This window comes from Piliocolobus tephrosceles, chromosome 1 (assembly GCF_002776525.5).
Source record: "Piliocolobus tephrosceles isolate RC106 chromosome 1, ASM277652v3, whole genome shotgun sequence".
NCBI classification, from domain to species: domain Eukaryota; kingdom Metazoa; phylum Chordata; class Mammalia; order Primates; family Cercopithecidae; genus Piliocolobus; species Piliocolobus tephrosceles.
Window position 1 is genome coordinate 177,612,344 of NC_045434.1, and position 23,286 is coordinate 177,635,629.

The 23,286-nt window shown below is 48.5% G+C and overlaps 2 protein-coding genes across 6 annotated transcripts in view; one reads left to right on the forward strand and one right to left on the reverse strand.

Annotated features, from left to right (window-relative positions):
- ARMH1 (armadillo like helical domain containing 1) overlaps positions 1–5,936 on the reverse strand; it is a 54,305-nt gene extending 48,369 nt beyond the window's left edge. Inside the window, exon 1 of the mRNA XM_026455730.1 lies at positions 5,791–5,936. The gene's annotated coding sequence lies outside the window, so the exon portion shown is untranslated. The remainder of the gene's footprint in view (positions 1–5,790) is intronic.
- A 174-nt stretch (positions 5,937–6,110) lies between these two features.
- The window catches only part of TMEM53 (transmembrane protein 53), a 21,819-nt gene continuing 4,643 nt past the window's right edge, over positions 6,111–23,286 (forward strand). Inside the window, exons 1-3 of one of the 5 annotated variants that reach the window (XM_023221422.1) lie at positions 6,317–6,335; positions 20,311–20,432; positions 20,880–21,030. Coding sequence is in view for 3 of the 5 variants with exons in the window: in XM_023221419.1 (XP_023077187.1) it covers positions 6,251–6,335; positions 20,311–20,432 (207 nt within the window). In the remaining 2 variants the exon portion in view is untranslated. Of the gene's footprint in view, positions 6,336–6,546; positions 6,927–6,992; positions 7,357–20,310; positions 20,433–20,879; positions 21,031–21,268; positions 21,670–23,286 lie in introns of those variants that run through there. The other 4 variants (XM_023221424.1, XM_023221419.1, XM_023221420.1 and 1 more) reach the window with 4 other exon arrangements.

Here is a 23,286-nt window from a genome sequence, read left to right on the forward strand (position 1 = left end):
CCATCAGGAATGGCCAGGTTCCTTTTTGCCCTTTGGCAAACTCCCTGGGACAACTAGGGGTTTGCAGTTCTGGTCCCGTCCATGCCACCTCTTCCTCTACTATGCTGTAAAACTTACCCATCCTTCCCACTAGAGTGTGAGTTCCTCAAGGGCAGGAGTTGGTCTTCCCTGTCTCTGTGTCCCTAGGGCCTGGCATAATGCCTGGCACAAAATAGATGTTGAATAAAGGCTCACTGAGTGAATGTGTGAAGAAATCAGCCAGCTCCTGTTGAGATGGTTAGATCTGAATGTCCATGATATGCAGGTCCATAAAACTACCAACTTCCCAAAGCTGCCACATGCGGAGTGGCAGAATCGCCATCCAAGAAGGCCAGTGCAAAGTCTATGAGGTGTTTTACAGCTATGACAGGAAATAGCAATGTCAGCAGCGGTGTCATCTTTGAACACTAAGGACAGGGATTCAGTGCCATGAACGGTCAGTTAAATTGTAATTGGAGTGAACTGTTCTTCTGCAAACCATAATGTTATTTAGCTGCAGCCAAATGGCATTCAAGGAGGGGAGAAATTTTTTTGAAATGTCAAAGAAATTATTTCCAATTTGGTGCTCACAACCAGAGACTCTAATGATCAGTGGAAATGAGAAGCAAACAAATTAGCACTAATGGAAAATGGCTTTTGGAAAAGAGGATTTAATTTATAGTCAACTGATCATGGCATGCAGCATGCAGTAAAAGTCAGCTTCACCAGCTTGATGATAAGAACTGGAGCACACATGGAATGCCAGAGAAAAATATATGTATGCCACCATGCTTATTGGGATCTCTCTGTAAGTGGCAGCCAATTAAAATAGTCATTATTTTACCTCGGAGAGAAAATGGTGCAAAAAATCAAGCACGCAAAATTAAAAATCCAGATTAGGAACCTCAGTCCAAATTGGTTTGTTCGTGGCCTTCTAACCTTGGCAACGTCTTCTGCAAGGATGACAGACCTACTTTGTCTTCAGCCCAGAGTGGACTCTTTGTTTTTAATTTCCTCTCCATCTTCAGAGGTGATTAATAAATCTGGACTCATCCATAAATCATTTCTATAGTGGCCAATAGTTCTTCTTCATGCAAGGAAACTAAAATCACACAATCTCAAAAGCCCCAGCTCTCATGCTAAACCAAAGGTCCTTAGCAACAAGCGAAGGGGAGGTATTAAAAATCAAGAGGTCAACAGGTCTTGTTTCTAAATAAAATTTCCCAGAGGGCTTCCCCAACCCCCTGCAAATCAAAAGACACCTTCTGAATGCAAGAGGCCTCCAAGGCATGGGTTGCCAGCCTGGCTCACTGTCCCTAGATGGCCTTGGAGACAACAAGCGAGTCACTGTCTCTTATTCCTGTAGGTTTCACATGCAGAATGAGACAGGCCTTCTCCTTGGGCTCCCATCCCTGACTCCTCACTCTCAGTTCTCTATTCAGTGACAGAGAGAGAGAAACATTATCTCCTCAAACTTCCAAACAAGGTGTCCTTACTTCTCTCCCAGGGGCATACGCACTTCAGTTTGTCACTTCCTTCTCATGGACCCTCTTCTGCTCCCCACTCATACCCTGACAGACACCCCTACCCCTGCTACCCATCACTTCCTGGTAGACTCCAATCTGCCCCCATCTCTTCCCCACATCTGTCCATTTTCTCCATCCTCTCCCCACAGGAAGTCCTTTCCCCCATCTCCTTCCTATGAAATCCTCTGCCTTCATCTTCTCCCCACGTGCCTCATCCCTACCCACAGCCCCCACTCTTCTTCTCCCCAGACTCACTTCTGCCTCCAACCCCGCTCCACAGACCTTCATCATCTCTCATCCTCTCTCCACAACATGGAACTGGCGAAGTCAATGACACTCTCCTCGCCCCTTCACTGCTCTAGGCTTCATCTTCCTTGACCCATTTCCCAGCCTTCCTTCCCTTCCCAACCTTTTTACTCTGCTCTTGAAAACCCTTCTTCCCAATCAGCTAAGTCTCCTCCATTCTCAGCCTCTCCAGTCACCCGCCCACCTCCAGCCTGCATCCAAAACTGGCTCTACCCCAGGGCTTCCCTCTGCAAGGCCCTCCTAGTAGAAGCAGTTTAGACTCTTACACCCCCAGGATTTCAGGGTTAGGACGGGGCCTCATGTCTCCTTGCCAAAGCCCAACTCAGTTCCTTATTCCACCTCCTTCTTGTAAAAGCCCTTACTACTTCAAGGGTCATACCATTTAGCTGTCTCAGCCTTTGCCCCTCCTCATGCTGTCACCTAGAGACTCCAGAAAAACTTGCTCTACCCATCAAAGACTGGTACCTAGCTCACAGGCATCCTCTTCCCTTCCCTCCCCTCAAGTCTTCCTATCATCCAGGGGAGTTCAGTGGCCACGTCAGCATCCTGACTGTCTCCTGTACTCCACTTTGGCCCCTGACTCCCACGGCCACACCCTGGACGTTGTCATCACCAGAAACTACTCAAACTTCATTCTTCCACTTTCTGATCACAACTTTCTCATTCAATGATCTCAGATATGGATTCTCTGACTTCACTGGGACCTCTAGTCCATACATTATTTTTCACTCTCCTATCCAGTTTAGATACTAAGGTCCTACATTTCAATCACTGTTTTGCCACAATCTTCAACTTCCTTGTCCTTTGTCCTTCCATCTATCCGCCCGGTAAAACTCAAACCTAGATCAATTAAACTAACCGCCAGGTGGCTGAATGTTGTTGAGGGAAAAATGCATATTACACAACCTTGCAGACCGCTGCTCTTGAAAACTGACGGTCACTAACCTCAACAGGGCCATGATAACTGCCCAGAAATCTGTTTGCTACCTTAGTCATCTCACTGCCACTCTCCACTGCTGATATTTCAATCTTTCTCTGCTCTTTTCAATCTCGCACACTATCTCCAATCCCACTCTCACTGGCTGATATCATGTTCTTATTTGACAGAGAAAATGGAAACCATCAAAGAAGAATTCCCTCAACTTCCTGTCACCAAACCTACCAATTAACCTCAACATAATGCTTCCCTTCTGCCACAAAACAAATATTCCTCCACCCTTCTAAGTGAATTTCTTCACTAACACTTTAGTGAAGCCTTTTTTTCAGGGGCACCATTCTCAGTTATCTTCTTGCCCTTATAATTTTATCTTTTCCCCTCTTGCTGGATCCACACCAACGTTTCTCCCATCCAAATAAAAACCTGCGTTTCCTTCTGGCTATTGCCTTCTTTTTTCTCCTAAATAGCCAAGCTTCCTGAAAATGTATCTTACATGAATCTTCACTTCCTCAATTCCATCTGCTTCTCAAACCGCTGTAATTTGACCTCTGCTCCCATCACTCCACTGAAACTGTACTTGCAAAGGTCACCAACAACTTCCTTGTTTCTACATCCAGTGGATTCTTTCAGGCCTCATTTCACTTGATTAGTCATAAGCCTTCAACACTTTCCTTCCTTGGCTTCTGAAACACCACATTCTACTACTGATCTTCTTACCATTTTGGACACTTCATCTTGATTACCTTTGCAGGTTCCTCTTCCTTTGCCAGACCCTCAAACTTGGGTGTTTCTCAGGGCTCTGTCCTAGGTCTCTTCTGACTCTACATTTACTCCCTGGGCAAGCTCAACAAATCTATTGGTGTGGCTGGCATCTATAAGGCCCCAAAGACTCCCACATTGCAACTTCCAGTTAGACTTATCTGGTGAACTCCAGTTAGGCATATCCAATGGCCTTCTGGATACCTCCACTTGGATGTTCCATTGGCACCTCAAGCTCACCATGCCCAGAACTGACCCTCTCCAAAAAACCCTGCTTCCTCTCCCTCCTGTTTGCCCAAACCAGGAATCTAGAAGTCATCCTTCATTTCCCTTACTTCCCCACACCCAATCAGTAATCAAGTCCAGTTTTTTCTAGCTATAGGTGTCTAAGGAATTCATCCTGCCCTTTCCATTTCAGCTGCCACTCCATGCTTTATGCTACCATAATCCTTCCCATAATCCTTCCCCACTACTGAAACAACCTCCTAACTGGTCTCCCTCCTTCTCCCAATCTCCAATCCAGTTCCTGCTCTAATCTTTCTTTTTTTTGAGAGGCAGTCTTGGTCTGTTGCCCAGGCTGGAGCGCAATGGTGTGATTTTGGCTCACTGCAACCTCCGCCTCCCAGATTCAAGTGATTCTCCTGCTTCAGCCTCCCGAGTAGCTGGGATTACAGGCACCCGCCACCATGTCCAGGTAATTTTTGTATTTTCAGTAGAGACGGGGGTTCTTCGCCATGTTGGCCAGGCTGGTCTCAAACTCCTGACTTCAGGTGATCTGCCTGCCTTGGCCTCCCAAAGTGGTGGCATTGCAGGCATGAGCCACCTTGCCCGGCCCCCTGCACTAATCTTTCTAGACACAAATGTGATTGTTACTCCCCTGCTTAAAGCCCTGCAATGACTCCCTGCCATCTTAATGATAAAGTCTAAGCCCTTGTGCTCATGGGTGTAAAATGCATTGGAAAATTTTTACCATCAGCAAGATCTACCTGTAAGCACAAAGCTGAACTTGGCATTGAAGACTCTCCGGGATCTGGGTTTCACTATTTTTCTAAGGTTCCCCTCACATGAGTCTCTAGCCTGGCTAGAGGATGCTTCATGTAATTTCTGGCACATTCACCTCTTTGAGCTCCTGAAGGAAGTCTTTTTTTGTTTTTGAGATGGAGTCTCACTTCGTCACCCAGGCTGGAGTGCAGTGGCACAATCTCGGCTCACTGCCACCTCTATCTCCCGGGTTCAAGCCATTCTCCTGCCTCAGCCTCCCAAGTAGCTGAGATTACAGGTGCCCACCACCATGCCCAGCTAATTTTTGTATTTTTAGTAGAGATGGGGTTTTGCCATGTTGGCCAGGCTGGTCTTGAACTCCTGACCTGAAGTGATCTGCCCGCCTCAGCCTCCCAAAGTGCTGGGATTTCAGGCGTGAGCCACCACACCGGACTCTGTTTTGTTTTTTGAGACAGGGTCTCACTCTGTCACCCAAGCTGGAGTGCAGTGGCACAATCATAGCTCACTGCAGCTTTGACCTTCCTGACTCAAGTGATCCTCCCACCTCAGCTTTCCCAGTAGCTGGGACTTCAGGCATAAGCTACCATGCCTGGCTAATTTAAAAAATTTTTATTTTGTAGACATGAAGGTCTCACTGTGTTGCCCAGGCTGGTCTTGAACTCCTTCAAGCCATTCTCCCGTCTTGGGCTTCCAAAGCCCTGGGATTACGAGTTTGAGCCACCAAGCCTGGCATACAGAGTCTTTCCCCCTCCCTATCTCTAAAAGTCTTTCAAGACCCAGCTCAAGAGCCAATCACACTGCCAGAAATGCCCCTTCTCTGATTATGAGCTCCTCAAATCCTTACTCTTCTGTAGTATTTATCTCACATGCAGAATCAGAGTTGCTTCGTGCATGGTTTCTCTCCTTCTCCCGTTAAGACATGGGAGAGAGAGGGTCAAAGCTTGATCCTCACTAGGGCCTAAGGAACCTTATTTAGCCCCCCCAGTCTCTGGCACATAGTATGTAAATATACTGGCACACAGTATGTAAATATAGATAAATGCAAGAAAGTTGCACTCCCAGCTCCTCGGTTGATCCTATCAACAGGGCATTCTCTGAAGTCATCAGCTGAAGACTGCCTCCCACCCATCCATCCATCCATCCATCCATCCATCCATCCATCCATCCAGAATATGCCTCAACCCCACTGGGTGGAGGTTGGGTCGGCACGCGCCCCCTAGGCCGTTTTGTACGGTTTTCTACCTCCAGCCCTCGGAGCTGCGACTGGTAGAGAGGATGGCAGAGGTAGCTAGACGATGCAAGTCAAAGGGCACACGCTTCCGCCGCGTAGGATAGGACTCTGTTCGGACGAGTGACCCTGCCCATTCCCAGAATACGGCAAGTCTCCAGCCTCCTCTCACCTACATAAGAGGGTGTAGACTTTTCCTGACCGGCGCCCCGGCTGACCAATACCTGATCCAGATCAAGCGAGTTAGCCAATGGCTGCGGGCCAGTAATAGGGGCGGGGCACGGTTGCTAGGGCCGAGCTAGTGGGGTGAGGCGAAAGGCTCTCGAAGAGACTTGGTGGTTGCTAAGGCGGGAGGTCACAGAGCGCGGCGCAGGGATTGGGCCGTGTCGGGGGAGGTGTGTGGTGATTGGGCGGCGCCCAGGAGGCGCCCGGGTGAGGCAAGGGTGCGCAAGCTAGAGTTCCGGCTGGAGGCCCATGCTCGGGGCCGGCGCCTTCACCATGGCCTCGGCAGAGCTGGACTACACCATCGAGATTCCAGATCAACCCTGCTGGAGCCAGAGTATGGAATGAGGGTTGGGTCCGGGCGCGGGGAGGTGACCTCATGAATCCGTGGGTTGCGAGCGCAGCTGTAGCCCCGCCCCTCATGCGGCCCCGCCCTCCCGCGGGCCGCCCCCTCATAGGGTCTGGCAGGTCCTAGACTTGGAGAGGCTCAGAGAGCCCCTCCCCTCGTAAGCCCCGCCCCAGAGTGTTCCTCCCTGGCGAGCCCCGCCTCTGCCCCAAGTCAGCTGCTCGCTTGGGACCCTTTTTTTTTGTCTTTCCTGTCCGGGGTGCTCAGGTCCATGCCCTTTAATCACTTATCATAGCTGAAGGCTGCCGAAAGCTGGATCCCTCCTGATTCCTTTGTTTGGGATTGGGCTTCCCACATCTAGCCTTTCTTCGGCGGTTGTGGCTGGGGGTATCACTTATTATTTTCCCGAAGGCGTGGAAGGGGAGCCTCGCGGGGTCACCGGTCCTCGCAGAAGCCCAGGACTCAGAACCCTTAGCCGTCCCTCTCCACTCTTCTTGGCAGTGGTTAACAGTGCAGTCTCTGCCGTCAGGTAGAACTCGACAGAAATCCTGACTCCTTCCTTTAGGAGCTGGATGACCTTTGGTAAGCTACCTTCTCTAAACTTCAGTTTCCTCCTCTGCAAAACGGGGATAGGGATAGCAACCTTCCTCATAGGGCTGTTGGGGCCATCTGGAGATTGTGTAAAGGGCCTGGCATGGAGTGAGTTCAGTAATTGGCATTTACCATAGCATTGTTTCTCTCCTTACGTTAAAGAAAGACATGTGGGAGGCTCCACAAAATTAATAGGCTTGACAGCAGGCCCGCGTCCATGACAGTGTGAGTAGATCGGGGCCCAGAGAGTGGAAAGTTTGGTCTCTCTGGGAATTCTGGCAGAAGGGCCTTGAATTATGATCAGCCTGAGGCCAGCGTTTCCCTCACCTGCATTAGTCCAGCATCGCCTTCACGCCTCCTGTCTGACTGCCTGCAGCCCAGCCTCTTAAATTGCTACCACAGTGATCTTCCTAATGCAAAGGTTTGATCTTATACTCTGCTCTCCATAAAATTTAGCTCCTTCAGACCTTCCCAGACCCCTCCTGTAGCATCTCATGTTCTTTGGTTGGAGTCTAGGAGAGGGCAGCCCTTAGGCTCCCACAGAACAGATGGCCCCAGACCAGCTGTTTTCCCCTAGAGCTAGAACTGTTGGCTTAGCACTTTTGGGTTTATAGATGTAAAAATACTTCGGACATGTTTTGGCCTCAACAAGCCATGAAGTCAGTTAATATTATTTCCTTTGGAGCGCTTTCGGCAGCGAAGGGCTGGAGCTGCCTTCTGCACAGCCAGGAGGGCAGCCTGGTGGTCCTGGTTCGCATTTCAGCGCCACGTCCTACTAGTTATATGTCTTTGGCAAGTTATTGAACCTCCCTGAGCCTCACATTCCTCCACTGTGAAATGGGAACAGCACTAGTGCCTACCTCCTCGTGGGATTGCAGGGGTTACGAGGTAGCGTTTGGATGTGTGTCCCTGGCACAGTGCGGGTGCTGCCATTGCATTGCTTCCCCTATGGTTCCCCCTCTGCCCCCTTTTCTTTTTTTTTTTTAAGAGATGGAGTCTCCCCTGTCACCCAGGCCAGAGTGCAGGGGCACGATCCTATGTCTCCCTTTGCTGTTCCAGGAGGCTGCGTCTTAGAATTGGAAGAAATCTCAGGGGCTGTTTTGTCCTGCATCCCTCTGTTGGCATGAGTGCATTGCACTGCTAGCCGACCGTTCCCTGAGGGGATGCTTCTGCCCAAACATCCTAGCCTGTTGGAGGCAGCTGGGATTGTTAGAAAGCACTTCCCTTTCTTGAGCCACAGTAGGCCTTCCTGTCATTTCCGCTCTCAGTTCAGCATTTGCTGTGTCCTGGCCATGGGATTGTTGTTGGCACCTCAGAAGTGGCTCACACGCCCAAGGAGCTGAGGTTTTGGGGAGTGGAGTGAATTTATAAGCAGGTGGTTTCAAAATGATGTGCTGACTGCAGGGCTAGAGCATTGTAGTGGGAATGATACAGAGCAAGGAATCTCGCTTCCTCTCTTCAAGAGGATGGCTTTGTGCCTTCACATTTCCTCCAAGGGAAACACCTCCAAGGCCTTCAGTTCTTTCTTCTCCATATTGCTCCTCCTGACTGGCTTTAATTCATCATCCTTGCCTCTCACATTGCATGCTCCAGAGGTGAGCTAGAGGTTGTCAAACCCCCCAGAAGGAGATCACGACACTGTGGTCCCCTGAATCCGTTTGCTTCCTATCTGTAGAGCTTCCCTCCAGGCCAGCATGGCCTCATAAAGTGACAGTCTTTTGGAGCCCAGAGATTGTCTGTCTTTTGCAATTACTGTTTAATGGTGGAGAAGTGTGTAGGACAGTCGTATTTAGTTTCTGAAATTACTTTTTAAAAGCTTTTTTTGTTTTTGAGATGAGTCTCCCTCTGTCACCCAGGCTGGAGTGCAGTGGCGCGCTCTCAGCTCACTGCAACCTCCGCCTCCCAGGTTCAAGCAGTTCTCCTGTCTCAGCCTCCCAAGTAGCTGGGACTACAGGCACACGCCACCCCACCTGGCTAATTTTTGTAGTTTTAATAGAGGCAGGGTTTCACCATATTGGTTAGGCTGGTCTTGAACTCCTGACCTCAGGTGATCCACCCGCCTCAGCCTCCCAAAGTGCTGGGATTACAGGCGTGAGCCACTGTGCCCAGCCTTTAAAAACTTTTTTTTTTTTTCAGTTTAAAAAAATTTTTCATTTTTGTAGATGGAGACAGAGTCTTACTAGGTTGCCCAGACTGCTTTGAAACTCCTGGGCTCAAGCAGTCCTCCTATCGCAACCTCCCAAAGTGCTACGATTACAGGTATGAGCCACTGTGCCTGGCCTGAAATTAGTTTTCCCCTGTATTTGAAAATCAAAACCACAGAACCCATCACTGCTGTGAGCTGACAGAGAAGCTGATGCTGGCACATTAGCTAGCTGGAAGGCAGCTGCAGATCTGGGGTCATTCAGAGCCCTGGGCCTTGTAGGTCCGGCTTGGCAGCCCAAAATCCTCCTGTTGGAAATCCTACCAGCCAGTACCTATGGCTGCCCATGCTGACGGTCGTCTGCCCAGGCCTTTGCTAAAGCTGGTCCTTTGACCCAGAATCTGCCTTCCCTCTCTTTTTCCCAGGCCAGTGATCCCCTCACTCTCTCAATACCCTCTCTTACTTCATTTCATCTGGAAAGGGTCTCTCCTGGGGCTCCCATAAGCTCTATATTTTCCTGTTGTCGTGTTTTTGATGGCTTCACTCACTGTCACCGGGGCCTGAGAGGGATGAGGTGCCAAGTGAGCTGAATGGAATCACGTGGCAGCACGGTAGGCCCAAGCCAGAGCTGCTCTGACATCCCAGGCCCAGGCCGTGCCACCCCTCCTCCCATCCAGAGAATGGTCAGCTAAGTCCCACCTAGATCCCCTCTGTGACTTGCTTGTAGGCCGGCAGCCTTCTAAAGGCACCATGTGGCTCTCATGTTCAGTAAACATAAAAAAAAATTCATTCATAGAGTTAATGGGGCTGGGGCCTGGGCCTGAGACATTTTGCTCTTAGAGTAAACAGAAGGTCTTAAGGGGATCACAGAGAGTGGACGTGAGGGGACTTTTGCTCCCCCACTGACTGAGATCAAAGAAACATAGACATCATCTTAACCCTCAGGAAGTCATCACGGGCACCCAGGAAACAGTGCTAAAGGGTCTGGACCACCATGATAGGCCCTGTGGTGGGGGAGGCTTCCTGGAGAAGAGCTGCCCAAGCTGGACCTGAAGCTTCAGGATGGCTCATGGACCCCCGATGAGCAGCAGAAAGTGCAGAAGTCAAGTCCACGGCCATACCACCTTGAACATGCTGATCCAGAAGCTAAGCAGTGTCAGGTCTGCTTGGAACTTAGATGGGAGAAAGTCCAGAAGTAAAGCCCTGAGGGGGGACAGCAAGTGGCCGGAGGGAAAAGGGGCCTGGCAGGAGGCTGCGCTGTGCTTTTATGGGTGGAGAATGAGATGAAAACCTGAAGAACTGTCATGATGGACAGATGTCAAAGACCCAGGCGAAGTCATTTGGAATTTGATCCTTGGCTTGTCTGCAAGGACCCCAAAGGCCTTTTTTTTTTTTTTTTAAATACAGAGGAGTTGTGTTTATTTTTGGAATCATTCTGTCTTTTCTTTCACCTCTAGATAAGAACCCTTTCTGGCCAGGTGTGGTGGGTCACTCCTGTAATCCCAGCACATTGGGAGGCCGAGGTGGGCGGATCACTTGAGACCAGGAGTTGGAGACCAGCCTGACCAATATGGAGAAACCCTGTCTCTACTAAAAATTCAAAATTAGCCGGGCATGGTGGTGCATACCTCTAATCCCAGCTACTCAGGAGGCTGAGGCAGGAGAATCGCTTGAACCCGGGAGGTAGAGGTTGTGGTGAGCCAAGATTGTGCTATTGCACGCCAGCCTGGGCAACAAGAGCGAAGAGCGAAACTTTGTCTCAAAAAAAAAAAAAAAAAAAAAAAGAACGCTTTCCAAGTGTCTGCTCTATGCCAGGTGCCGGTGCTGTACTAGACCCTGGATTTGAGATCCAGGCCTCTTTCTCTCTGAGTGTCTGTGGTACTTACACTGTTAACCATGTTCTATCCACATGCCAGGCCCACCAGGAGCTCCTTCCATTATTTTATTAATCCTCACAACCACCTTGTGAAGTAGGGAGAACCCTTAATCCTGTTTTACAGATGAAGAACAGACGCTCGTGGGGAGGTAAAGTGTCTTGCCCAAAGTAATTCCAGATCTCAGCTTAAGAGCCTTACTCCAGAGCTTGTGCATGTCAAGATTTCAGTTGCCATTAGGAGGGGCTGCCTGAATATGATGCCATTTCTAGGAAATAATTGGGAACATGCACAAAGAAAGGAGTGTCCATTAAAGTATTTTTATAACAGCAAAAAATTGGAAACAGCATCATATCCAATAATGGGAGATTTGGTCACCATAAATTATGAAACATTCTATAGCCTCTCTGAAGCCACTAAAAGTAACGGTGTAGAAATATATAAACTGACAGGGAAAAATGTTCACAATATATTGCCGAACGGAAGAAAGCAGATTACAAACAATATGATTCCAATTTTATTAGATACTCATTTTCTACTTTTTCTACAGTGAGTATGCATTACTCGTGAAGTAATAATAATTTCAATTTATTGAACTCTTTCCTTCTGCCAGGCACCACGCTAAGCCCTCTATAGCTATTATCTTATTTAATTCTTTGTATCATTATCCCCATTTCACAGATAAGGAAATTGAAGCTTAGAGAACTTGATTAAGGTCTGTGTCATAGTTATTAAGTGGCAGAGGCAGAGATTTGAACTGAGATATGATTTTGTACAGTATGTACTCTTAGATACTATGCTACTCTGCTCTTCTTTTAAAAAGTAAATAAAAAATAAAGTAATTTGGCTGGGTGCAGTGGCTCATGCCTGTAATTCCAACACTTTGGGAGGCTGAGGAGGGTGGATTGCTTGAGCCCAAGAGTTTAAGACCAGCCCGGGCAACATGGCCAAACCCTGTCTCTGCAAAATAATACAAAAATTAGCTGAGCATGGTGGTGCTTGCCTATAGTCCCAGCTACTTGGGAGGCTGAGGTAGGAGGATTACCTGAGCCTGAAAGGTTGAGGCTGCAGTAAGCCATGACTGTGCCATTGCCCTCCAGCCTGGGCAATACAGAAAGACCTTGTCTCAAAGAAGAAAAAAAATGTGGTTTAAATATAGGAACTGTGAGACACTAGAAAGTATTTCTGGGTAGAGAAATACCCAGTAGAGAAAATTAAGAATCTTTTAATTTTTTGCATTTTATTTTATTTTTGAGAGGGAATCTCGTTCTGTCACCCAGGCTGGAGTGCAGTGGTGCAGTCTCAGCTCACTGCAAACTCCGCCTCCCGGGTTCACACCATTCTCCTGCCTCAGCATCTGGAGTAACTGGGACTACAGGCTCCCGCCACCACGCCCAGCTAATTTTTTGTATTTTTGGTAGAGACAGGATTTCACAGTGTTCGCCAGGATGGTCTCCTGACCTCGTGATCCGCCCGCCTCGGCCACCCAAAGTGCTGAGATTGCAGGCGTGAGCCATGGTGCCCGGCTTTTTTGCATTTTGAAAAGATAACATAGTTTTTATTTTCATTCTGGCTTCCAAATAAAAAAGTACATGTTGTGCAGCAGACCCTTAAGCCTTATCAGCCCTTTCCTTTGTCTTCCCCATATGCCCCTGGGATATACACAATCTAATTTGTGCTTGAGTTTTATGACCTGAATTGTTGTACAATATATGTATTTGTAATTCTTGCACTATCTGTGTGAGTGTTATTTGTTGAGAAATTCTAGAGGACAGGGAGCTTGTGAGATTAAATTGTTTTGTGGGGTACTCAAGAAGTGCAAGGGTTGAAAAGAATCCTTCCGCATTGCTGAGGGGCTTCTGGGCATCCCTGGCCTTTTTGACTTCCCAACTGCTTTTGACTCTGCTGGACCACCTGCCCTGTTGTTTGAGATAATTTTTTTTTTTTTTTTTTTTTGAGATGGAGTCTAGCTCTGTCGCCCAGGCTGGAGTGCAGTGGCGCGATCTCGGCTCACTGCAAACTCCGCCTCCCAGGTTCACGCCATTTTCCTGCCTGAGCCTCTCGAGTAGCTGGGACTACAGGCGCCTGCCATCTCGCCCGGCTAGTTTTTTGTATTTTTTAGTAGAGACGGGGTTTCACCGTGTAGATCAGGATGGTCTCGATCTCCTGACCTCGTGATCCACCCGTCTCGGCCAGAAGTTATACATACTGATTTTAGAAAACAAGAAAAAAATCATGAAAAAGAAATTGTCTCTAATCCCAGAAATAATTGCTATTAATATTTGATGTATTTTTTCTATACATAAAAAAATATGTGGCTGGGCGCGGTGACTCACGCCTGTAATTCCAGCACTTTGGGAGGCCGAGGTGGGCTGATCACCTGAAGTCAGGAGTTCGAGACCAGCCTGGCCAACATGGTGAAACCCTGTTTCTACTAAAACTACAAAAATTAGCCAGGTGTGATGGTGGGCGCCTGTAATCCCAGCTACTAGGGAGGCTGAGGCAGGAGAATCGCTTGAACCCAGACGACGGAGGTTGTAGTGAGCCATGATTACACCACTGCACTCCAACCTGGGTGACAGAGTGAGACTGTCAAAAACAACAACAAAAAAAGTGTGTGTTTGTGTAGTATGTGTGTGTATAGGGGTATTCTGTTATGATATTGCTTTATAACGTGTTTTCATTTAATGTATTACTATTATTTTTAAAAATAATAGCATTATTGAGAAATAATTTATATACCATAAAATCCACCCTTTAGAAATGTGCACTTCTGGCCAGGCGCAGTGGCTCATGCCTGTAATACCAGTACTTTGGGAGGCTAAGGTGGGAGGATTGCTTGAGCCCAGGAGTTCAAGACCAGCCTGGGCAGCATAGTAAGACCCTGTCTCTACAAAAAATTAAAAATTAGCCAGGCGTGGTACCATGTGCCTGTAGTCTTACCACTCAGGAGGCTATGGTGGGAGAATCGCTTGAGCCTGGGAGGTTGAGGCTGTAGTAAGCCATGATCTCACTACTGCATTCCAGCCTGGGTGACAGAGCGAGACCCTGTCTCAGAAAAAAAAAAAAAAAAATACAATTCACTGGCTTTTGGAATATTCATAGAATTGTAAGAGTATCACTGCCATCTAATTCCAAAACATTTTCATCATCTGAAAAAGAAACCCCATTCCTGTTAGTAGTCACTGTCCATTCCCTCCTCCCCCCAGCCCTTGGCAACCACTAATCTTTCATTCTCTATGGATTTGCCTATTCTTGATATTTTATATAAATGAAGTCATATAATATGTGGCCCTTTGTATCTGACTTAGATCATCTTAGAATGATGTTTTCAAGGTTCATGCATGCTATCACATGTATTAGTACTTCATTCCTTTTTATGACTGAATAGTATTTAATTGTATGGATGTATCACATTTTGTTTATCTATTCACAGATGATAGGAGAAATGTTTCCACCTTTTGGTTATTATGACTGCTATGAACATTCATGGGCAAGTTCTCATGTGGATGTATATTTTTAGTTCTCTTGGATATATCCCTAGGAGTGAAATTGTGGGGTCATGTGGTAACTCTACGTTTAATTTTTTTGAGGATCTGCCATACTGTTTTCCAAAGTGGCTGCACCATTATGCATTTCCACCAGCAGTGTATGAGGGTCCTGGTTTCATCCACAACCAACACTTGTTTATTATCTGACTTTTTAATTATAGCCATCCTGGGTATAAAGAGATACCTCATAGTGGTTTTGATTTTGGTTTCCCTAATGGCTATGATGTTGAGCATCTTTTCATGTGCTTCTTGGCCACTTGTAAATCTTCTTTGGAGAAAGACCTGCTTAATATATTCAGGTCCTTTGCCCATTTTTGAGTTGGGTTTACTTTTTGCTGTTGAGTTTTAAGAGTTTTCTCTGTATTCTGGATATTACTCCCTTATAAGATACATGGTTTGCAAATATTTTCTCCATGCTGTGGGATTTTTCTTTTTTTCACTTTTTTTTTGGATTATGTCCTTTGAAGTAAAAAGTTTTTATTTTGATGAAGTCTCAATTTATCTCTTTTGTTTATTTGTTCCTTGTACTTTTGGTGGCATGTCTATGAAACTGCTACCTAATCCAAAGATTTACTCCTATGTTCTCTTCTAATGGTTTTGTAGTTTCAGCTCTTACATTTATATCTGTGATCTGCTTAATTATTATTGAATACTTCTCTATGATTTAACATTTTTCTTTCTTATAAGTGGAATTACCAAGTCAAAAATTGCATAGTTTTTTTTTTTTTTTGTTTTTTTTTTGAGATGGAGTTTTGCTCTTGTTGCCCTGGCTGGAGTGCAGTGGTGCAATCTCTGCTCACTGCAACCTCCGCCTCCTGGGTTCAAGTGATTCTCTGCCTCAGCCTCCCGAGTAGCTGGGATTACAGGCACACACCACCACGCCCATCTAATTTTTTGTATTTAGTAGAGACGGGGTTTCACCATGTTGGTCAGGCTGGTCCTGAACTCCTGACCTCAGGTGATCCACCTGCCTCAGCCTCCCAAAGTGCTGGGATTATAGGCTTGTGCCACCATGCCGGCAAAGATTGCATGTTTTTGAGACTTCTTGTGACTGTTTTCTCCCTGTCATTTCTACCCCTCCCTATCTGTCTCTCCACTGCTCTGGTTCAGGCCTTTGGCATCTCTTGCCTTGAATTTTATGGTAGCCTTCCACCTGTTCCTGATGAACACTGTCAGTGCAGCGTGTGTTAAGTGTACTGGTGTGGTGGTGGGTGCTGTGACAGTACAGAAGAGGGGCACCTCTCTCAGTCTGATGGTTTGGGGTAGGGGTGGTGAGAAGGGGTTGGGGAGGGCATCAAGGAAGGCTTCCTGGAAGTAAGCAGTGAGCTGACTCTGTAGGTGGAATGGGCATTAGCACAGCGTGAACACGGAGCATCAGCATTGTGGGCTGGAGAGCAGAGAACACGCGCAAGGTCGCGGTGGTGGAAGCGGCAGAGCACGCTGGTCTGGAGAGTGGGCGCTGGCTCGGCTGCTTCCTGGCTGTGTGCTCTTGGGGGAAAGGGACTTCCCCTCTCTGCGTTTTAGTTTTCTCATCTGTAAAATGGGGATAGTAATAGTAGCTAACTCCTAGGATGGTTGCAAGACCAAATAATGCAGCATATACTGAAGTTGTGGCTGGGAGAAGCAGGCAGATGAGGTCATTATGGGGTCTCTTGATGTACAGGAGGTAGCCGTGTATGCAGGTTGGGAGCTGAGGTGATGGAGATGGTTTTGTTAGCTAGAGGGCTGGCTAGGGTAGCGAATACAAGCTGGTCTTTAGAGTCAGACCACCTGGGTTTGGATTTCAGCTTCACTGCTTGTTAGTTATGTGACCTTGAGCAAGCCATTTCCTATGTGCCTCAGGTTTTTGTCTGTAAAATGAGAATTCTTGCTCATAAGAGTATTGCAAGTTTTTTGTTTTTAAAGATGGAGTTTTGCTCTTGTTGCCCAGGCTGGAGTGCAATGGTGCGATCTCGGCTCGCTGCAGCCTCCCCCCAACCCAGTTCAAGTGATTCTCCTGCCTCAGCCTCCAGAGGCTGGGACTACAGGCATGCGCCACCATGCCTGGCTAATTTTTGTATTTTTAGTAGAGATTAGGTTTCTCCATGTTGGTCAGGCTGGTCTCAAACTCCTGACCTCAGGTGATTAGCCCACCTTGGCCTCCCAAATTGCTGGGATTAGAGGCATACAGGCATGAGCCACTGCACCTGGCTTTTTTTTTTTTTTTTTTTTTTTTATATTAGGGTCTCACTCTGTCACCCAGGCTGGAGTACAGTGGCATGATCTTGGCTCACTGCAGCCTTGATATCCTGGGCTTAGGCTATCCTCCTGCCTCAGCACCCTGAGGAGCTGGGACTACAGGCATGTGCCACCTTGCCAAGCTAATTTTTGTAGAGATGAGGTTTTGCCATGTTGACTAACCTGGTCTTGAACTCTTGGACTCAAGTGATCTGCCTGCTTTGGCCTCCCAAAGTGCTGGGATTACAGGTGTGTTGTGAATAATAAATGAGTTGATATGTAAAATGCTTAGAATAGTGCCTGACATATCATGCTGTGTGTGTTAGCACTTTTTGATGGAGAAGTTTGTAATGGTTTAGGAACAAGGTATATTTGATTGGTTGTACAGGATTCTGTTAAGTCTGAATAGAGTGGGAGATCCAGCCAGGGGCCAAAGTTTTCAGTGCCTCAAAGTTAGCTGCCAGAGGCCTGGAAATGTCAGCAGCAGGATGGGAAGAGGGTGATATCGCCAGCAGAATAAGTAAAAAAAGGGGAGGAGTTTGTACAAGAGGGTGGAAGAATCATGATCCTGATGTGGCAGTGAATAACAATAGCGATAGCAATTACTTTTGACCAGGCACGGTGGCTCACGCCTGTAATCTAGCACTTTGGGAGGCTGAGGCGGGTGGATTGCCTGAGCTCAGGTGTTTCAGGTGTTTGAAACACCTGCTTCAGGTGTTTGAGACCAGCTTGGTCAACGTGGTGAAACCCCGTCGCTACTGAAAATAAAAAAATTAGCCAGGTGTGGTGGGCACCTATAATCCCAGCTACTCAGGAGGCTGAGGCAGGGGAATCGCTTGAACCCCGGGGGCGGAGGTTGCAGTGAGCCAAGATCGCACCACTCACTCCAGCCTGGGCAACAGAGTGAAACTCCTTCTCAAACAACAACAACAACAACAAAAGCGTTTTTAAATGAGCCGGGCATGGTGGCGCGTGCCTGTGGTCCTAGCTATCCAGAAGGCAGAGGTAGAAGGATCGCTTGAGCCCAAGGAGGTTGAGGCTGCAGTGAGCTGTGATTGTGCCACTGCACTCCAGCTTGGGCAATAGAGCGAGACCGTGTCTCCAAAAATAAAGAAGTCAATAAAGAATATTACAGAAAGCTTGGGCTATGGGAGTAGGCAGTCTGTCCAGGGTGCCAGTATTCTGAGGGTTTCTTCACCTTCATGGAGGATGAAGAGTCATTCCTGCCCGAGTTGGTAAAGCCAAGGTTGCCAGCAAAACGGAGTTACAAATCCCAGCCTCAGGAGGAGGGGCAGTTGGGCGGCCCAGCAGCAGCTGTTTGCAACTCTGGCAATTGGGAGTGCACCATCTCTGCTGGTGGGGGCTGGCCTTGACATCCCGTGGCCGCCAGGGGATGTGACCTCCTTTGGTTGCTTTCTCCGTATTGGTGATAAATCCCAAAGCCCTTTGCTGGTGTCTCGGTGGTGGCAGGTGGGAGAAACCCTGTAGGCAGGGGAAGGGGAACCTGTTCTCAGAGAGCTGCAGAGGTAAGGGAGCCTCCCAGAACAGGGTCTTGGAAATCGAGTTACTGGGTCTCGGAGATGGAAAAGCAGGTTCAAATGGTAGCTGCTGATTACCCTCCCTGAGGCCGCCACAGCCCGAGCCTCATGGGCAGAGTCATACCCAGCAAGGTTGGGCTGGGACCCCACTGAGGCCTAGGGCCTTTCCACCAGAAAGGCCAGTGCAGGTGAAGAGCCATCTGGCAGAAGATGGGGACACTAGGCTGAGAAAAGTGGTGAGAATATTTGGAGCTGCTTGAGATAGACCTGTGGGACTGTCCCTCATCAGAGGCCGAGCCAGCACCCATGGAGGCCGGAAGTGGCTGGCAGGTGTCAGCAGGGGACTGAGGCTTTGGCAGCTTCTGCTCCAGGCTGAGTTGCAACCAGGCCTGGGACCCCCACCGCTGCGGGCAGTTAATCTCCGAAGGCCGGAGTCACCACCACTAGAGAGCAGGAACGTTGAACTTTTCAATCACATTAATTTCCACAGGAAATTGTTGTCTTCCTTTTGTCCAAAGGTTAGTGATTTATATTTACCATCCTCTTAACTAGCCTTGAAATTTACTGTTGCCAGGTCACCACCAGCATCCATAAATTTCAGGGTGGCAGCTGAGCATAGCCAAGTGGCTTGGTCCTTGGAAGGGTACATGCTGGCCCTTTTGGGAGGGCAGATTAACTGGCTACAGACGGTCCTTGTACAGACGTCCCCCTGAGGGGGTGGGTATTCACTGTGCAGGGGAAATGAGATGAGGTCTGTTTGACAAGGTTGCAGGAAGGCTTCGTTAAAGGCAGCCCTGGTGGTGGTGGCGGCGGCTGGCTTGTGCCTCTTCGCATATCACCAGCTGTGGATGGGGTGGCAGCACAGATGGTGCTGGAGTAGTTTAGGGTGGGGAGCAGGGGCCAGATTCCCAGCCCTACACTTTGCTTAGACAAGTACCTTAACCTCACTCTGCCTCAGTTTCTTCATCTGTAATAAGAGGACCTGCCTTAGAGTATTGTTATAAGGGTTAAACCTCAATAAATATAGGCTATTATTACTCTCTGGCAGGACGGGGTAGATGGCGTGGTACAGGTCAGAGTCAGTCAGCTTCATGTCCCTGCCTGCACCGTCCCATCCATTTCTCCTTTTAAGACCTTCTTCTTCCCAGGAGGCTGAGGTCGGCAGATCACTTGAGGTCAGGAGTTCAAGACCAGCCTGGCCAACATGGCAAAACTCCTTCTCTACTCTTAAAAAAAAAAAAAAAAAAAAAAAAACCTGCACGTGGTGGTGGGCGCCTGTAATCCCAGCTACTCAGGAGGCTGAGGCAGGAGAATTGCTTGAACCCGGGAGATGAAGGTTGTCCTGAGCTGAGATCGTGCCACTGCCCTCCAGCCTGAGTGATAGAGCAAGACTCCATCTCAAAAAAGACCCTCTTCTTCCATCTGCTCATGGAATTAGAACAGGGGCTGGCAAACTTTTTCTGTAAAGGGCCAGTCAATATTTTAGGTTGTGCGAGTCACCTGATCTTGTTGTAACTACTCCACTCTGCTGCTTTTAGTGTAAAAGTAGCCATAGACCCTAAGTAAATAATGAGTGTGGCATGTTTCAATAAAACTTTATTTGTGGACACTGAAATTTAAATTCCATATAATTTTCACGGGTCACAAAATATTCTTTTGATTTTTTTTAACCATTTAAAAATGTGAAAATTATTTTAGCTTGCAGGCCATACAAAAATAGACAGTGGGCTCAGTTTGACCCTGGGATTGTAGTTTGCTGAGCCCTGGATCAGAAGGTGAAAGGGCACTCACTTGGGCTGTCTTCGAGTCTCTAAAGGAAGGTGCCCTTGTGTTGGTTTGTCCGGTGACCCCACGGTGCCTCCTGAGAGGCCTACAGAAAGGAGCTGGAGCAGCATGGGGTGGGAGCTGGTGCACACGTGCTGGCAGGATGCCTGGGCCTGGCACCCGTTGGTTCCCTGCCTGCAGCAGCCAGAGTGCTGCTAGCTCTGGATTGGGCAGTCACCCCCGCCCCCACCCCAGCTCTGGTGTTGACAGTCCACATCTGTGTTTCAGAGAACATCCCCAGCCCAGGTGGGAAGGAGGCAGCAACTCGGCAGCCTGTGGTGATTCTCTTGGGCTGGGGTGGCTGCAAGGACAAGAACCTTGCCAAGTACAGCGCCATCTACCACAAAAGGGTGAGTACTCTGGTGCCCTCACCCCTGAGCTGCGTGAGGGCTGACCGCCTTTGAGGCAGGCCTGGGAATGGCTTTAAGAACAGCCTGTGGAGATGGAGACCAGCCTGGCCAACATGGTCAAACCCTGTCTCTACTAAAAATACAAAAATTAGCTGGCATGGTGGTGCATGCCTGTAATCCCAGCTACTTGGGAGGCTGAGGCAGGGGAATCGCTTGAGCCTGGGAGGTGGAGGTTGCAGTGAGCAGATTGTGCCATTGCACTCCAGCCTGGGCGACAGAGACTCCGTCTCAAAAAAAAAAAAAACAAACAAAAAACACCTGTGAGGAAGGCCATGGGGTTATAGGGACTTGGTGGGATTATCCCCACTTGGCTGCTAGCTCTGTGGCCTGGTGTGACCCCTTTGGTCTCCTGATGGCTTCCCCTTCCTTCCTCCCTGCATCCCACAGTGGGCAGCCCACCCTTGATGTGCCTCACAGTTGTGGAGTCGGCCCAGGCTCCCGTCCCTGTTAACTGGCCAGTGCCTCTGCAGGCAGCAGGAGCTGGGACTGGGTGTCTGGGCATAGCTTGTACTCCCAGGACCTCCTCCTTTCCCACCAGGTGAGTTTCTGTCTTGTGACTGCCATGGCACCTTTCACATTCCCAGACTAGTAGGGCCTCTTGGAAAAGAGATTATGCTTCTTCTCATCCAACCAAGAGTTGCATATAGAGACTGTGGTAACTGCAGAGGGCCTTAGCAGGACCTGGTTATATTTTGGAAGCCTCCAAAATATTATGTGAGCATCTTGGGCCTCCAACTCCACCCTCCCCTCCCACATCTCTCCCCAAAACAGCCTCCTGCCAGGGTACCCATACAGAGCGCTCCAACTGCCAGCTGGAAGCCCTGGACTGAGCAGTGGGGGGCAGCTGGGAGAAAGGCCAGCTGAGCCCCCTTCCTCTCAGCATCCCTCCACTCACTCATGTCCACATCCCACCTGCCCGAGGTGTGTGGTGGCCCTGGAATGGGAGAGGGATTGGGGGAAAATGTAGTTCTGAGCTTGAAGCCTCTCCCCAGCTCCGAGGCTGGGGCTCTGGTGTTGCCTTTTACAGACAGCCTCACTCTGCGGGCAGTTTCAGCTGCTTCTGAGTTCTGCTCACTGGGCTCGGCTTATCTGGCTTCTTCATTAGCCTGAGATCCTTGAGGGCAGGCAGGGGACCAGGAATAGTCAAGTGTGGCTGGGATGAAGAATGAAGGGACAGGTACCTGGCAAGAGGTGGGGCTTGGAGGGGGTCCTCAGGGGATTTAAGCAGGGATGTGATGTTAGATTCGTGAATCAGAAAGTCCCTCTTGGCCTGGCGCAGTGGCTTACGTCTGTAATCCCAGCACTTTGGAAGGCTGAGGCAGGCAGATCACTTGAAGTTAGGAGTTAGAGACCAGCCTGGCCAACATGGTGAAACCCCATCTCTACTAAAAGTACAAAAATTAGCCGGGCGTGGTGGCGCACACCTGTAGTCCCAGCTACCAGGGAGGCTGAGGTGGTAGGGATCGCTTGAACCCGGGAGGTGGAGGTTGCAGTGAGCCAAAATCGCACCACTGCACTCCAGCCTGGTCAACAAAGCGAGACCCTGTCTCAAAACAAACAAAGTCCCTTGCTGCAGAGTAGCGGGGAGATTGGAGGGCTGGAGCTGGAAGCTAGAAATGAGTTCAGAGGGGCTTGCCATGATCCAGGGACAGAGGGTAGTCAGGACCTTGGAGCTGGGCGTGTCGGTAGAGGTAAGGTGATGGATTGAGGAGCTTGTCAGGAGGTAGAATGGCAATTTAATGAGAGATTGGGCATGGGCACAGGGATAGGGAGATTCCCAGGTTCGCCAGGTTTCTTGGCTGGGTACCTCCTGGGTAGAGGGGAGTGTGTTTTTTGAGACAGGGACACTAGAAGAGAATCCATAGGCTCTGGAGTGAATGAGATCACCCAGGGAGTGTGTGGAGGGACAGAAGAGGGACCTAGGACAGTCCTGAGGAACCCAAACTTAATGGAGTGGAAGATGAAGAGGGTCCTATGAGGAAAGGAGGAGTGGCTAGAGACGGATCTGAAAACCCAGGAAGGTGTGACAGAATCTGCAGAGAGTCTTTGGGAAATGGGCCATTGTACAGGGCGGGAGTAAAGATGCTATTTGGGCAGAAGGCACGAGGAAGAAAGTAGATGGAGTAAGATCCCAGAGAAGGCAGAGGTGTTGAGGTTGCAGGGTTGGGGGAGGGGTAGTCTTGGAAAGGAAGACTTTCCAATAGGGAGGACAGGATGAATGTAGAGAAAAAAAAAGTCCAATCCAAAACTCTAATATTTTATTATTTAAAAGAAAACAGGGTGGATGCTGTGACTCATGCCTGTAATCCCAGCACTTTGGGAGGCTGAAACAGGAGGATCACTTGAGCCCAGGAGTTTGAGACCAGCCTGGGCAGCATGGTGAAACCTGATCTCCACAAAAAAATTAAAAAAATTAGCCAGGCATGGTGGTGCATGTCAGTAGTCTTAACTACTCAACCTGAGCCTGGAAAGTTGAGGCTGCAGTGAGCTGTGATTGTGCCACTGGACTCCAGTCTGGGTGACAGAGTGAGACCCTGTCTCAAACAAAATAAGCAGAACAAAACAAAATGAAAACACCATATTCTAGCACCTAGAGATGATCTCTATTTACACTTAGTGTATATCCTTCCAGCTTTTTTTGGGGAGTGTATATTTTCTTTACCTACATGAGACTTATTGAATGTACTGCTTTGTATCCTGCTTTTTTCAGATCATGATTTCCACCTTCTTGTTTCTTTTTTTTTTTTTTTTTGAGACGGAGTCTCGCTCTGCCACCCAGGCTGGAGTGCAGTGG